This window comes from Plectropomus leopardus, chromosome 4, assembly GCF_008729295.1.
Source record: "Plectropomus leopardus isolate mb chromosome 4, YSFRI_Pleo_2.0, whole genome shotgun sequence".
Taxonomy (NCBI): domain Eukaryota; kingdom Metazoa; phylum Chordata; class Actinopteri; order Perciformes; family Serranidae; genus Plectropomus; species Plectropomus leopardus.
In genome coordinates, this window is record NC_056466.1 from 18051162 (window position 1) to 18066708 (window position 15547).

Here is a 15547-nt window from a genome sequence, read left to right on the forward strand (position 1 = left end):
GCCATCTAAAAACCTACACACTGGACCTTTATGTTAGATAGTTTGATGTAAATGATTCTTGACAAGATTATTTATTGTGAAAATGAAAAAAAGGGGATGTAGTCATCCTCAGTATCTGCAGTGTTTCTCGTTGTTTTAATCTTTATAAATAATTTATTCACGTCTCAGCACAGGTTAAAATCTCTTTATGTGAAATATGGATTTCTAGAAAGGCTAAGAGTGTGTTTTTCTCTCCTCAGTAAGTAGTCAGTCCCATAAAATAGTAGGAGCCCTCTTTACTTTCCAGTTTCAGCTATCCAGTTTATGTTGCATTTCGAGGCACATAAATCTTTATAGTTATTTCTCTCTCCACAGACGGTGGATCGGCCTAAGGATTGGTACAAGACGATGTTTAAACAGATCCACAAGGTTCACAAAGCGGGTGAGTCTGTCCTGAATTACACTGAAAGGCAGAAATGTCCTATTATTTGATGTGATTTGATCATCAGGTTTTATGAGAGGAATCGGCCAAGCATGCATGCTTGTGTACACTCTTGTGTATGTGTGTATCTTTGTGTGTCTATGTATGTCAGTTCTTGTTAAACCAAAAGACCCAGAGAACCTCAGAGCCAGAACTCATTAGATGAGAGCAAGAGAGTCTGGAGAGGAGGAGGAATTGAGAGAAACCTCTAATAGACACAGAGCCGTCCTGGGAAATCTGCTCTAATTTTATGGGCTCGACAGTATCACACAGTCAGTTCAAAGCTTGTTTGTTCTAAACTGCTCAGGCCTCTTCTGCTGCAGCACACACTCAAACACACATACTTTTTCACAACTGTGTGTGCCTAAAAACATCTACAGGCCCATGATTATCTTTCTGATGCATCTTGGAGAGTTCCCATGGCTCTTTGAATACTCACATATTCTCATATTCTGGCCCCACCAAAGTCTGTGTTTTTAGTAACCCCCTGTAGACTTGAAGTCAAAAAAGTAGTTTCCTCACTTGCAGAAAACAGCAGCTTTGAATTTAGCCAGAATCAAATACTCATGGTTATGACAAATTCTGGTTAATACACTGCGTCTGTAGGCCTTCTTTTAACTCAGAATGTTCGAAAAACAATTGTGTAAGACGTGCTGAGCTTGTAGGTGAACAAAGAGGAAGTGGTTTATGCTGCTTGGGTGGTTTTGTTACTTTTCTGTGCTGTGAAAAATGGTCAGTGTTGGAAATTACTTTGTAACTGACTGTATTCAAGCTGACGAAAGGTGCTGTTCTCTCAGGAGAGGAAACTACATACTTTAACTCTCTGCACTAGAAAGTATGTCTGTATCCCAATCAGTCTTTGTTCCTTTCTCCTACAGATGATGACTATTCTGACACATACAATGCAACTTATGCAGTCATAAACAATGGTGAGGGATGTATGTATGTAAAAAGTTGTGTCTCATACAATAGGTATTTTCTTTCCATTTGTCTCCTTTTGTTTGGCTTGCTCTGCCCCATTACTCTCCCTCCATTCTCTCCTCTGTCCTATCTGTCCTTAACAGATGACTACAACTTGTCATCCAGCACCACGCTGGCTCACCCTGCTCCCCGGACACATACATACAGGCCACTCGCCAAAAGCCCCTCGGACAACGGAGGGCATCTGGGCCCTCCGGAGCCTTCACCATCTCCTGTACCCCCACCACCTCCACCAATGCCATCTCTTCTCCAGCTGAGGGCCAGAGACAGCGACCGTGAGAGAGACTCAACTGATACGTAAGAGGAGCTTTGCCGCTTTCATTTATTGCACCTTGTTAGGTATTGAATACTGGCCCTCAATTAATATATAAGCAATGAAAATGAAATCTCCCCTTGTCTTTAACAAAGTCGTTGTTTTGGGGGAGTTTATTGCCTTTATTTGATAGGAAAGCTAGAGAGATGACAGGAAAGGGCGATAAGAGAATGGGGATGACATGCAGCAAAGGGCTGCCTGTTGGACTTGAACCTGCGGCCACTGCGATGAGGACACATAGCCTCTAAATATGGGGCGTGCACTCTACCAACAGAGCTACCCGGTGCCCCGAAATCTCCCCTTGTTATGCACATGAATTAATATATTGGATAGATTGTTTATTATTACTGTTTATGTGCATTATGTGAATTAAATAAGCTGTATGGAACATTCAGAGCATTAATATAAAAACCACTATTGGGGCCAACAGGGTCGGACACAGCAGAGCGATGAGGGCCATGCATGCTCACTGATGCTCAACATTGACTGACAGCCGACCGTCGGCTTGGTGTTTGATTACACTGCAGTCCCCCACCATGATAACACTATTTTAGCTGTTAGCTGCTCGCCACCAGCTTAGCCACCTCTATCTGACAGCCATGTGCAGACAATCCCAGCTCAGAGTCTGAATCAAAGGTGTGGCTCTGGATCTCACATATATCTCCTTTGTTTACATGAATTCTGAGCCTTCTTCAATTATATTAATCTAAAATGTGCTTAAAGACATAATTGATTGATTAACTCACTTAGTCAGCTTTATAAGAAGAAACACACTTTTGTTTTCTTGCACCAGGAATGAATGGGGTCCTCCCAACAGAAAAGTGGACACACGAAAGTACCGTGCAGAGCCCAAGAGTATTTTTGAGTATGAGCCTGGGAAGTCCTCCATTTTGGAGCATGAAAGACCAGTGAGTATATTTAAAAATTGTTCTCTCATCTGATTATTATGTTTTTTGACATTTTTGTTTCTGTTAAAATCCACTGAAAAGGTGGTAGCTGACATTACAGCACAGCCTTCCTTCATGTTTGATTAAGGCTAGCTCGCTTCATACAAGCATCTTGGGAGAATATTTCTATTATTGTGACAGTGAGATGATTTATATTTTTATTGTTTAGAGAAAGAGTTTTTTCTGTTGCTGTTAGGCTTCACTTAATTGCTGCATCACTGTGCTGAGTTAGAGGGTCTATTTAGCGGTGGTGTAAACAACTAAACATTAGGAGACATGGAATGAAATAATGGTGCACAAATAATAGGGAAAAGAGTCACAAACACATTTACTTTTCTTACTTGCTAGTCTTAGTAGGCATTACTGTGTTGTTAATGTATTTTCATATTATGGGCTCCTGCATGCACTTCTTTCCATCAGACATTGTGTGGGTGTTAAAAAGCGAAGGTTTCAGGTGCTGCATTCTCTAGTGGCTGTACTGGCTGTTCACTCTGTGGGGTGAATGACAAAGCAGACAGCAGAGATAATTGCTGTGTAGAGGGAGGGCAAGAAATAATCGACATGAGGTATCTGAGAAAAGAACAGGATAATGGTGAATGTGTTATGGATGAGAAGTCTGTTATGTGGAAAAGGTTTTTGTGAAGGTTTTGCAGATGTTTAATGTGATGACTGCGGAGAGCTTTCAGGGTAATAATGCATGAGTCAGTTCCTGATAAGGCAATAAAAGGAGAAAGCTGGGCAGAGGAGAAGTGAAGTGAACCCACGCTGGCTAATCTCCTCATATATGTTGTCAGTTAGGAAGCTCAACTCCTAAAAGCAAGAAACGGCTCCCAAAAATATTCTGCTCTGTGGTGAAGCGTCCACTTGGTGTCCAATTATGAGCCAACAAACAAAAATGTTTTTCTGGCACTCTGTTTGTTTAGTTTCTTCTTTTCTGTGTGTGTTTAGCACTTGTGTGACGGGCAGTCTCTGCTCGAGGCTCTTTATTTTTTACAGGGTGACTCATTTGTCTCGAAGCTGAATTCCCTTTTTTTTAGCAAGAGATGCACAACACCTACAAAGCATCTCCTGGCAGTGTTTCATTTGGCGTGAAAACTCCATTTCCATGTGGGAATGAGGTTAGAAAGAGCAGACAGAGTAGTAAACCAAAGCATGATCTCTTCTGTTAAAATAACAGTAAAATGAATAAGCCTCTCAACTGCAGTGCACATTGACACTGTTAGAGTTTAAACATACAAGAGTAGATGATTAACTTGCCACACAGCAGCAACTGCTGTTTTGGCTTCCCCGTTTAATGTTGTTGAATATAAATATTTACATCCCACCTGACAGCGTTTATTGCAGGTTGTTTTGATATGAAAATGTATCTCTGTGTGATACGAAGGAAGTGTTTCTCATTAATCATCCGTCAGGTTACATCAACAGAGATAAACTTCTGCTTGCTAAGGCAATTTGTCCATCATTTACATAACATGCAAATGCAAAAAATAATGGCGTATACAAAGGGTTTTTTTCTCCAGATAATAACATTTACACATTTGTAGCAGCTCAGGAGCCTCAATTTGAAAGATTTATCTCAGTTCTGTAGCTAAGTGAAATATTTGTAAAGGGGGAAAGTTATGTTATGGCAAGTTTATTTGTATAGCACATTTCAATAACAAGACAATTCACCATTTACAGCATTTCAATCAATTAATTCTTAATTTGTCAGGAGTCACGACATCATATAAAAAAAAAAATAGTGAAATGCCAAATATCAGTCCCCTTTATTTGTACATTTTAAACATCGTTATAATAATAAAGTAGGTTTTAAAAAGAGTAATATTAAACATCTCAGTTTCACTATATTTACGTATAAAAAGTAATGCTGCATTTCGTTAGTCATTCAACACTCCCTTACTGATTTCCCCTTGCCACTTGCCCAGGGAGTCCGCACTGCCATCATGTGATTTTCTTTTTGTTTTTTGGGGGATTTTTTTTTTCTGTAATTGTCTTCTTATTGGTTTATAGTGACAACATGTAAGCTAAAAGTAAATACATAAAAAATATTCAAAAATAAAATTAATAAATGTAAAACGGCAGTATTTAGATTATATTGTTCAGCGTTTGGGATTTTTCTATTCCCAACATTGTCTGTAAAGGCATGGAAAAACTGCTGTTTTGCAAGATATTATAAATCATGAGACAGATCAAAAACACAAATTTCTAAAGCAGAAACTGGTGCAACAAAAGTGCTGAAATATTGCAATTATCTGCACAAGACGTCTTGGCCTCCTTGTAACAAATCTGCAGGTATTTTCGATGATTTGTTAAAAGCAGTATAGCACTAAGCTTACAACTGGCAGTCAGTCCGTGATAGTTTGGGTTGAAAGTGAACAATAGCAGGTGTGTTCCATTAAAATCCCTCACTACTCCTCTGCCCACTTTCCCTCTGCACTCCAAGTGGCCCCCATGCGAGATGCAGTTATGTAATACCGAGTGCTGAGGGTGTGTGAATGAAGGGAAGTGGAACTACTAATGAAATGCGGTGTACGTGTGTAGTACTTGGGTCAGTTGGCTGGCTTACTGTGATGCCATACTGCCCACACCAATGTAGAGGTGAAACTTATTGCACGCCTATGTGAATGACCCCTCATGTCTTTTCCAGAGAGTTCTTCAATATGTGCCCCTTCTTCCTCTTTTTAAATGTAATAAGTACCTCTGGTGAGAATTTCCCGCTGCTCTGACATCCTGTGTTTAGTATTCTAGCCACTGAGCCTGCACAAAGGTGTGGATAATGAGGCTGGGTGTTAAATATGTAATGCTTAAAGTAACATGCTGATTTTCATTATCAGTCACCTGTGCTTTGGCTTAGGATAAAGCTGTGGTAATGTGATTCTGTCATGGGATTCACAGCCCTCTTCATTTGTATGCATATGAAATTAATGAATATTAATTAAAAAGGGCCTAGGTGTTGAAATTGACTGCCTCTTCAGTCCCCAATGGTGACAAGAGTTGGACTGTGAATATTAGATTGTTCAGTGTATACAAGTTTAATTAATGTCTGACAATATGGCACTTTTGTCCACTGGCTAACAAATAGTTTCCCTAACATTGTTGAATTACTGTCAAACCAGTTAAAGTAGTGAAGTAAACTATGCCTGGTAGGAAATTGGATTTTTGCATCACTGCTTTCGTCCCCATGAGCCAGTCTAAATCTTCATCCTGTGCCCATCACTCTGTGCCACCTTTGCTCATTCCTAACCATGAGGTCCATGTCTCTCTTTGTGAATGACTTCTTTCCACACTGTCTTTCTTCTACCTCCTCTCTCTGTCACTGTCATGCTTTCCCAGACCTATGATGACATAGATTTAGAGAACGAGCCTTGGTATAAGTTCTTTTCCGAGCTGGAGTTTGGGCGGCCGGTAAGTCAGGGCCATAGCGTACTCCCTCAACCACAACCCTGCTATAGGCATACACCCACTCTCTCCACTCCACCCAGGATTTTTTTTCAATGTGTTCGCCTCTAGACTGGGTGGGGCTAGTTGTTTGGGCATGTGGTACTTGTTGGGTGCTGTGACCCCCCCCCCCCCCCTCCCTACCCTTGTGACAGGCTGTGTTATGTCTCTGTGTTGCTGGGTTTTTTGGTCTGGTGGCTAGCAGGCACTGAAATGTTCACGTAACGTACAAACCTGGATAATTTTACTTTAGTTGGTTCCATATAGAGTACCCCAGGAATGAGTCCGTGAATGAGTTAACATTTCAGCACCTCTGGTTACCTCATCTCAAAGTCAATCGTTTTTTTGAATTGGTTTTTGGTTAGATGCGTTAAATTATGTCTGTGGTTAACACAAGCTTAAGAGAGTTTTACATATTACACTAAGACATAAAATTTTTATACATCTTTATGCTAGCAAGTGGCGCCAAACATGGCTTTACAGCCTTGTAGTGGTTGTGATGCAACCATAGTGTAGTTTGTTTAACATTAGCTTTTTACTAATGGCAATTGCATTTAGGCCTTAAAAATCCCAAAAGTGGTTCATTTGTGAAGATAATCCTGCTACAAAACATGTAAGTATCATAAAAATGTGTTTGCCACAGAGCATACTTTCTACAGTAATCCAAAATCCAATGTAAAAATCCCATAGGCTGTTTGATCAGGTAACCACGGTGATGCTAACTTCCATGTCGGCATTACCCCTGGGGCACTCTATTGCATCTTGCCCAAAAATAAGCAGGCTAATAGTTTAAAAAGGCAGCATGCTCCAACTGCTTCAGATGACCTGACTCTTTGGCTGGTAGAACTGCACAGAACAGTCAGTCAGTCTTTGATACATGATATACTGATAAATCTTATCCTTTTGTTCTACATAACAATCTGAGTCTGTGCAGTTTCTTCAACATGTCTTGCACATGCCACATGAGCATCAGTTAATCAGCCTCCCATTAATTATGTTTATTCTTTTGACCATTTATTAATTTCTGCTAGTACTTGTATGTCTTTTCACCTCTGGTGGAGCAATGCACTGCATACCTACAAGCTAAATACAGCAGTGCCCTCTTCTGGATGCAAGTGGTAATAGCATCTTAGTGGCTCAGGGCAGGGATTGCCTCTAGCCACAGATCTGGGATCAAAATATCCCAACCTCGCTGATTTACAAAGAGTCATGAGGACACGCCTCTGTCCATGCCAGAGCATGACATCAGGTGATGGTTTGTTGGGCTTATTCGAAATGTTCAGGTGAAAATGTCACATCTGGAGCTGGCATGACTTTCCCAGAGTCCTGTTGGGCTGTGTGTTGAGATTTCTACCTGCAATATTTTTTGAATGTTTCACACCACTGAATAAGCCCTTAGAGTGTAGACCGTTCCCCTACATTCACTGACTGGTCCAGCTGGGACAGAATCTCACTGTATGTCCAGTGTTTGAGTGTTTATTGAGGTGACAAGTCACAAGAACTTCTGACGGACTGAGTGAACAGTAGTTTATCTGCACTAGTAAACCTGCACTAAATCACGGCATTTGATAGTGCAGTTCACTGCACTCTCAAATAAACACCGTCACTTGTGCTTCACTTAGCCTTCTGCTCTACAGCTTGCTCTTACACTCTGCATGTGTTTGTGTGGTACATGGGCACATTTCTGTGCGTGTGTGTGCCCGCGCGCGCGTGCGTGTGCGTGGTAAAAAGGTGTGATAGCTGGCTTAAGTTATTTTAGCAATGTGAAACTGTAGTTTTAATGTTGTTGTTTTGAGAATATGAGTAAAGCATAAATAGATGACATCAGAATGTGCATAGAAATGAACATATATTACGTGTAGGTGTGTGTGTTAGTGTGTTTTGAGTGTGTGCACGCGTGTGCATTGTACATGCAAAGCACATGTGCAACGTTTGTGAACTAGTCCATCTCTGGTTACTCAGATTCTCTAACGGGTGTCACTCTCTCCACATCTTTCTTGTTTGTTTTTTTTTTGGTTTCTCCCCGTGATATCACCACTGCTTCTCCTCCTTCACCTCATTTTCACCTTCTTCCTCCTCCTCCTCCTCCTCCTCTTCCTCCTCCTCCTCCTGCTCACTGCTGCCGCTTGGGGCTCAAGCCTCCTAAAAAACGGCTGGATTATAATCCAGACATCTCCGCTCGCCAGCGCATTGAGGTAATCTCACCTTCATGAGTGTTCTCATAGTGTTGATAATCTCACATTTTCTAACCAAACATAGGAATCTATATTGTAAGAAACACGATTGTTTAAAATGCGTGTAATATAGTGTAGCAGCAGTTCAGTATGATCTCATGTCATCATGTCAGCCATGCACCACAACATGAGGATGATGTTGAAGATATAGTAGCTTTGAAATATTGTTCATGTATTTACTTGGTATATTATTGTTCAATTCACTGGGAATCTTTTTTATGTTGCCAGAATTATTCTGTGATTTCATTTGATGGGTAGCATTTCCACAGAAAGACCTTTGCAGTTAAAGTGTATCACCCATTTTCTACCACTAAGACCCATTCCAGCTGATCCATGCCAGATTTTGCAGAGCAATATTTGCCCCACTGAGCTCAGCTCAAAACATCCTGTGCATTATCACCTTTGCCATCATCGTTAAGAGCAGCCTGAGAGCGAGCAGAAATTTATCTTCGCTGCTTCACCGGTAGGCCTCTTCTCGCTCAGGTGTGCCATGTGGAACCAGCATCCGTCGCACCTTACACTGGGGGACCGTTTTGACTGTGGCACAGTAACAACCGCATGCAGACTGTGCATTGTGAGCTACTCTGCCTCGAGTCTTTGTTCTTGCGGACCTCACTTTTCTCTTTTGTCGTCTGCCCTATTTCAGACATCCCTGCACATCACTCCTGCTGACAAAGCTCCGGAGAGACCTGCGAGGTAACCTCTGTTTCTTTTATTTTCCTCTGCATCACCCCCCTCCCCCATCCCCTCACCAGCACTGGTCCTTGTTGAGATTCAGCAGGGAATCAAAACTGCTCTTTCTCGCCTTGACTCTGCTGCAAATAGCCTCTGTGTCTGATAATTTTGCAAGGATTAGTGTTCGTCTTTATTTGCTTTTGCCACTGAGGGCAGGGAGCTCTGCATCTTTCTTTCACTAACTGAGCCAGAATAAATTAACCCAGCAAACCTATTGATTCTGCCCTTCACCTCCTATCCTTCAACCCCCCTCCCCTCGTCCTACTCCCTTTCACAAATGGCCTGCTTATTCAGTCGCATTCTCCTCGGTGAACAGAAAGGGTAGAAATGGGATAAGATGAATAGGCCATGTAATTCATGTATGCGACATTGAGTGTGTTTGTCCTGAATAGAAAGCCCACTGGGTTTTTAGACACTTTGAATAAGAGAAGTTACGGTAACTCTTTTGTCTCATCTTTTTGGACGCAAGGGTAATAACCTAATCTTTAAAAGGATCAGCTGGGATATACTTCAAAATGCATTAATGATGCCAAGGATTGTTACATTGTCTCCTTTTTATTGAAGAAGTTTACCATAAAAAATACCCCAAAATTGGAAAAAAAGACAATTTTGCCCGAGGGTACATTTATAGTATGTATAGTATTTATAGTACTTCATTCTTCTCTTATAAGTGATTTAGAAAAGACAAATCATGTTTTATAATGTTTTCACATTATTCACGGAGGAGAACAGAGATGTGAAACACCACTCACTTGCTCTGTTATTGTGGTCTGTTAATGTTGTGTAAACACAGATGTAATAGGAAATACTGTAAATAGAATGAACTCACAAGAAATTTCTAGTACCTAAAATCAATTTGCCTGCAGCAAACTGCATTCACCAGTGTGTAGCGCTCTGGGAGCAGATGCCATTGAAGTCTGACTGTGTTGCAGTGCTGCCAGCGACTACAGGAAGAGAAGGAAGTCTGAGCCATCAAGTTCCCAAGTGAATGCTCAGTCTCAGAGCAGAGCTGCAACTTCCCCCAAACCAGTGGATGCCTATAGACCCAGCAGCAGCCTAAAGAAACCCGTGGTTCGTTCCTCACCGTCCTCACCCTCCAGAGCCAAAGGTAAACATGCAAACATCTCCTTGATATTTTTTTCTCTTTGTATTTCTCTTTTCCTTCCTCTTCCCCAGACTCTCATATGTGTGTACTGTACTTTCCAAATCGCCAGGAAATCAAAGATTTGTTGTGTTTTTTCACAGTATAATGTCCGTCTTGTGTGGTTTTAAGTATCTCTGATTGGTATTGGTGAAGTCTGAAGAAAAAACATCAAATCATCTTTTTTCCACTTTTTCTCTTTTCATTCCTAATTCTTCTCCCTCGCCCCAGCTCTTCTACCCTTTTGCTGGGTATTATTGCTTAACTTGCTTTCCCCCTTCTTCTCTTTCACCACGCTGCTCTTTACTGGACATCTGAAAGGTGGGGACGCATGCAACATGTATTCAAACAATTTGACCTCCCCAGGTCCTTATCAGCGCCCCTCTCTGCCCCCTATCCCCTCTGACCCTGTCCATTGCCAGGAGGATGCCAGCCAGGAGGGTAGCTCCTCCTCCAGGCAGTCTCTCTGTTGTAAGAACAGCTGGCAGATAAAATGTCAGGACGGTGAGACATGGAGCAGTGCTGAGGAGGTGCCGCCTGTCCCTGGCAAGCTCAAGTCACGCAGCTGCGATGACTTACTCAATGATGGGCATTCTGGCTCAGGCGGGCGCAACGCCACCCGCTCAGAAAGTGCTGGGTCACTGGTTTGTGACGGGAATCCCTCAGGTTCGACTGGTTCCGTCTCCACTCGCTCATTGCCTCGCCTCCACCGCCGACGGGCACATGATTCACCGGGTTTTCTCCAGCTCTATCGTAAGATGCACCAGATTGACCGAGCTCAGCTCATCCCATCTGAGGTCATCCGTTCAGTCCGCACTCGCATCCTGGAACTGGAGCGCCAACCTCACCTGCATCGACATCGCCTCTCTCCTTGGACACCTTCTTGGGGCGTGGAGGTGCCGCGCGACATGGTGCCAAACCGCATTTCTGCATATGAGCGCCTTATTCAAAAGTCTAAATCCATGCCCAACTTGGGTGACAGTGAGGTGCCGTCAGGCACTACCACACCAGGTGGCTCTTCATCTCGAGCCAGCAGTGGTGGCGGTGGCACACCCAACTTTCCAAAGCGCCGTTTTTCCATAGAATCTTTACTAGAGGAAGACAACAACGGCAACAGTGGAACAGTACCTCACACCATGGATCACTTGCATCGACCTCGTAGCCCACCTGAGGGCCAGCCTCGTGTTGGGCCAGAGCCCAGCCGTGGGCGGTCCTTTCCTGCTCCTCCTGTTCCTCAAGGCCCACAAGTCAACCCGGACTACTCCGACAGTGAACAGGACGCTATTGCGTCAGACCTCAGTGACTTCATACAGGTGGAGGGCTCCTCATTTTGCAGTGAGAGTGACTTTGACCATTGCTCACTTACCTCCTCTGAGAGCTTATACGGCTCCTCCACCCTTCACCACCACCACCACCTCCGTCATCACCACCACCATCACCACCACCACCACCCTGGTCATCAAAGTCTCGGCCAGAGCCAGGGCTACCAACACCGCCACCTCATCAGCTCCTGCAAAGGCCGCTGCCCGGCCTCTTACACCCGTTTCACAACAATGCTTCGCCATGAGAGAGAACGTGCTCGGCAGGAGCGCCAGAGACCTCCACAGCAGAGCCGCGGCAGCCATTCCCAAATCCAGAGCTCACAGTCCCAGCAAGCGATGTCCAAGCTGGCCTTCCTGGTCAGCCCAGTGCCTTTCCGCAGAAAAAAGGGCTCACCACCTACCTCTAGAAGAAGCAGTGGTGGCGGAGATCGAGGTAGCAGACCCAAGTCCAAACAGGCCATTTATGAAGCACTAGATGCAGCCTTGAGAGACATATATGAGCACATTCAAGCAGAGAGAGGCCACAGAGGAACTAGGGCACCTGATGATAGCATCCTGAGGAGAATACTGGCAGAACTGCTGCCAAATGTGCCTGAACGCAGTTCCTCATTACGAGGGAGAAGGGGGTGTTGGCATGGGGGTCAGTCCTCTGCATCTTTGTACCCAGATGGGAGCCCTACTGGGTATGCCTCACACAGAGGGGATCCCTCCACACCACGGCTACAGTCACCACTCAGTGCCTGTTACGGACGCCACTCAGACACCTCAAACAATAATGAGTATGGAGAGGAGCAGGGAAATGGAAATGGTCTCTGTTATTCAGGTGGAGATAATACACATATCACACCACAGTTATGCACATGTACACTTTGTCATGTAGCCAGTCATATCTACACATAGTTTTGTTTCTGCATAAACACAAATATACATCCACAAACATTTACCTCTATGTCTCTTTCAGTATTGCATGGGCTCGTTGCCCTTTACCCCTCATTGGTCAGCCAGTACATCCATTACTGTGCTTTTCTGTACATTTATATGCTATTCAGTTAAATCTGTTTACTGTAAATTCTCAAATAAAACCTGGTGTTATGGAATAGCCATTCTTTTGTTTCGTGTTAAACTTAATGTCAGTGAAACTAAAAACTTCTACTGATGTTTCACATTAAAGCTCTGCCACTAAAATGGGGAGGTTTTGTCTTTGAGCTACTGGAAACCTAATTTGAAACCTTGTAGAAAATGCTGACTTTGACAGAAGCTTAATGCTGAACAGAACAATCGTCAAGTTGGAACAATTTGGGGTACAATTATTTTATAAGAGGAAATCAGAGCATTAGGACGGTAGATTAGATTCGGTTTATAAAGCCAGGAAGGCTTCCTATGATACTACAACCTCAATTTCTTGGTAATTGAGGTGAAAAGGTATTTGAGAATTTACAGTATATTACTGTGGTTGGAGTAAATAAATGTGAAAAATATCTGTTTATAATTTGATTATTTTTTAGTTTCATTTGTCTGTTTTGCAGATTTATTTATGGAGTTGTTTTATTATCCCTCAATCATTCTTTCCTTTTAGCCATTTGCTTGTATGTTCATATTTGTAAAAGGTTTTTTATCACGTTTAGTCATTTTTGGCTGCATTCCCCCTTGTTTCATTTTGTGTTTCAGCTATTTTTGATTGCATGTGTCATATTGTGGGAATCACCTTGAAATGGAAATAAAACACAATTTTTGACCCTGTGCTTTCATTCCCTCATTTATCTGTTGGAATGGCATCATCACTGTACCATTCAGCACTCTCCCAAAGCACGTCTTTGTATTGTGAGCACGCATGTGACATGATTGTGATTTCCACGATGACATCCATGACCTTTCTCATTTGTCTCTGCTAATCACAGACCAGGATGTGTCCAGGTGTTATTCCACCATGGATGGACGCCACACACCACAGAGTAGAAGACCTACTCCTGACAGAGAGGTAAAACATTGAAATTGATTGCTAGTATTCTCAACACCCACGTGCACTTCAGTACACTCACTAAATCTTATCATGTATATCACTAAAACGTTCTTTTTTTTCTCTTTAAAATAAAGTTCTTCCTTACACTAAAGTACACCTAAATAATCTACGACATTAGTTTGACGCTATAAATATATTTGATATATAACCTAAATAACCGTTTTTGTCTTTAGCATCACAATCCCACAGCACAGTTACATTTTCTCACAAAAATTACAGCGCCCTATTTTACGTTTTGCCTGGTAATGCTTGCCGGCTTTCTCTCTCTCACTCTCATCTCTTAGGTCTCCCATAAACAGATGACACAACTTATTCTGTTCTCTCTCCTCCATCAGAAACAGCCTGCGAGAGCCATTTATGATTTTAAGGCACAAACAGCTAAGTGAGTACCGTAAATGCACAGTGCATGCACAAGGAAACCGAGCTTTAAAGCATGAATGCCTTTATGCATTTCAGCACGTCACGACTCATTGCGTTCAATGTTATGGTTTCAGATTCTTGTGCATTTCTTGTGTAAAGTGTCTTTTGCTTTCTAGGATCTTACACCACACCTGGTTGGCTTTCAATGGTTTATTTAATTTATATATGTTTACAATATGCATGACTAAAGCTAATTTCTGCTGCACTCTGTTTTATTTCATCGTGCTTCAGTGGCTGATATTCTGTAGCTGTTTACATGAGCTGAGCTGTGCTGGTTGAAGTGGTCAGTTCATGTCATGCTTCACGTCTGTGTGCTAGCACTTTGATGACATGAATGTGTTGCAGGGAGCTGACATTTAAGAAGGGTGATGCAGTCAACATCATCCGGCAAATCGACAACAACTGGTATGAAGGAGAGCACCGCGGGCGGGTTGGAATATTACCCATATCTTATGTAGAAGTGAGTGTGTACCTGATACATTTTTTGTATGCAAGTACTACAGATGTGCATCATTTTGTGTCTAACATGTAATTTGTCTTTGTGATTTCGCTCCCTCTTCTACACACGTTTGTGCTAACACGCACAAATAAACAGAGGATGCCATCCTCAGAGAAGCACCAGCCGATTCGTCCTCCTCCGCCAGCACACATCCGAGAGATCGGGGAGGCAATAGCTCGCTACAACTTCAACGCTGATACTAACGTGGAGCTATCTCTTAGAAAGGTAGCCTTAATTATTACTTGCCTTAAGCTGCAGGAACCGTGCCTAAAAATCTACACAGTGTAGGAGTTGGTACTTTGGAGTTCTGTTTCATTAAAAGAGTGCTGTTTTGCAGTTAAAAAATCAGGTATATTTTTTCTGTGTGTGTCTGTGTGTGTGTGTGTGTAGGGGGAGAGAATAATTGTGATAAGGCAGGTGGACCAGAACTGGTACGAGGGGAAGATCCCAGACACAACCAAACAGGGCATCTTTCCTGTGTCATATGTTGACATCATCAAGCGCTCCCCGGCAAAGAGCTCTGCCCACCACATAGACCCACATGGTTACCCAGGCCACAGGACACCAAGCTCCACACCCACCAAGGTAAGGGAATCATGACAACATTGTGACAATAAAATATGCAAAGCCAATGCAATAGAAATTTATTTCTAACCAGCAATGTTTAAAAGTGTCTGTTAGACTTCAGCTTTTAACTGTTTTTTCAATGAAATGACGAGTCGATATTGCCGATTGCATTGAAAAAATAAAGTAACTATAACCAAAAGTCTTAATATATGTTTACTTTATATCTAATTGTTAAGTTTACAAATAAATTTAGTCATACTGACTTAATTTTTTGAAGTTGTTGCAAATTCAATATGACAAGTTTAATAAGTTCTAGCAAGTTCAGTAAACTCACTTAACTTGCAGATCTCCAAACTTCATCACTGGCAAAATCCTCTTTGTCATGATCAAGTTAAGTTAAGTCAGACTAGCTTGGTTTACTGACGTTGCTAACACTTAGAAAGAACAAGCCAAATTCACTTGTCATTTTT

The 15547-nt window shown here is 42.3% G+C and overlaps 2 protein-coding genes across 10 annotated transcripts in view; both read left to right on the forward strand.

Annotated features, from left to right (window-relative positions):
- LOC121941696 (sorbin and SH3 domain-containing protein 2-like) overlaps positions 1-15547 on the forward strand; it is a 59769-nt gene that overhangs the window by 36220 nt on the left and 8002 nt on the right. For 5 of the 9 annotated variants that reach the window (XM_042484533.1, XM_042484535.1, XM_042484527.1 and 2 more), the window contains 13 exons: positions 355-421; positions 1339-1389; positions 1525-1738; positions 2548-2662; positions 6035-6106; positions 8278-8334; positions 9020-9069; positions 10041-10216; positions 13470-13549; positions 13876-13973; positions 14357-14471; positions 14607-14735; positions 14901-15095. In XM_042484533.1, coding sequence (XP_042340467.1) covers positions 355-421; positions 1339-1389; positions 1525-1738; positions 2548-2662; positions 6035-6106; positions 8278-8334; positions 9020-9069; positions 10041-10216; positions 13470-13549; positions 13876-13973; positions 14357-14471; positions 14607-14735; positions 14901-15095 — 1419 coding nt within the window. The remainder of the gene's footprint in view (positions 1-354; positions 422-1338; positions 1390-1524; positions 1739-2547; positions 2663-6034; positions 6107-8277; positions 8335-9019; positions 9070-10040; positions 10217-13469; positions 13550-13875; positions 13974-14356; positions 14472-14606; positions 14736-14900; positions 15096-15547) is intronic. The other 4 variants (XM_042484529.1, XM_042484530.1, XM_042484531.1 and 1 more) reach the window with 4 other exon arrangements.
- On the forward strand, positions 10226-12894 carry LOC121941697 (sorbin and SH3 domain-containing protein 2-like). Its single transcript, XM_042484537.1, has one exon. The coding sequence runs from the start codon at positions 10588-10590 to the stop codon at positions 12469-12471; it is 1884 nt and encodes a 627-aa protein (XP_042340471.1). The 5' UTR covers positions 10226-10587; the 3' UTR covers positions 12472-12894.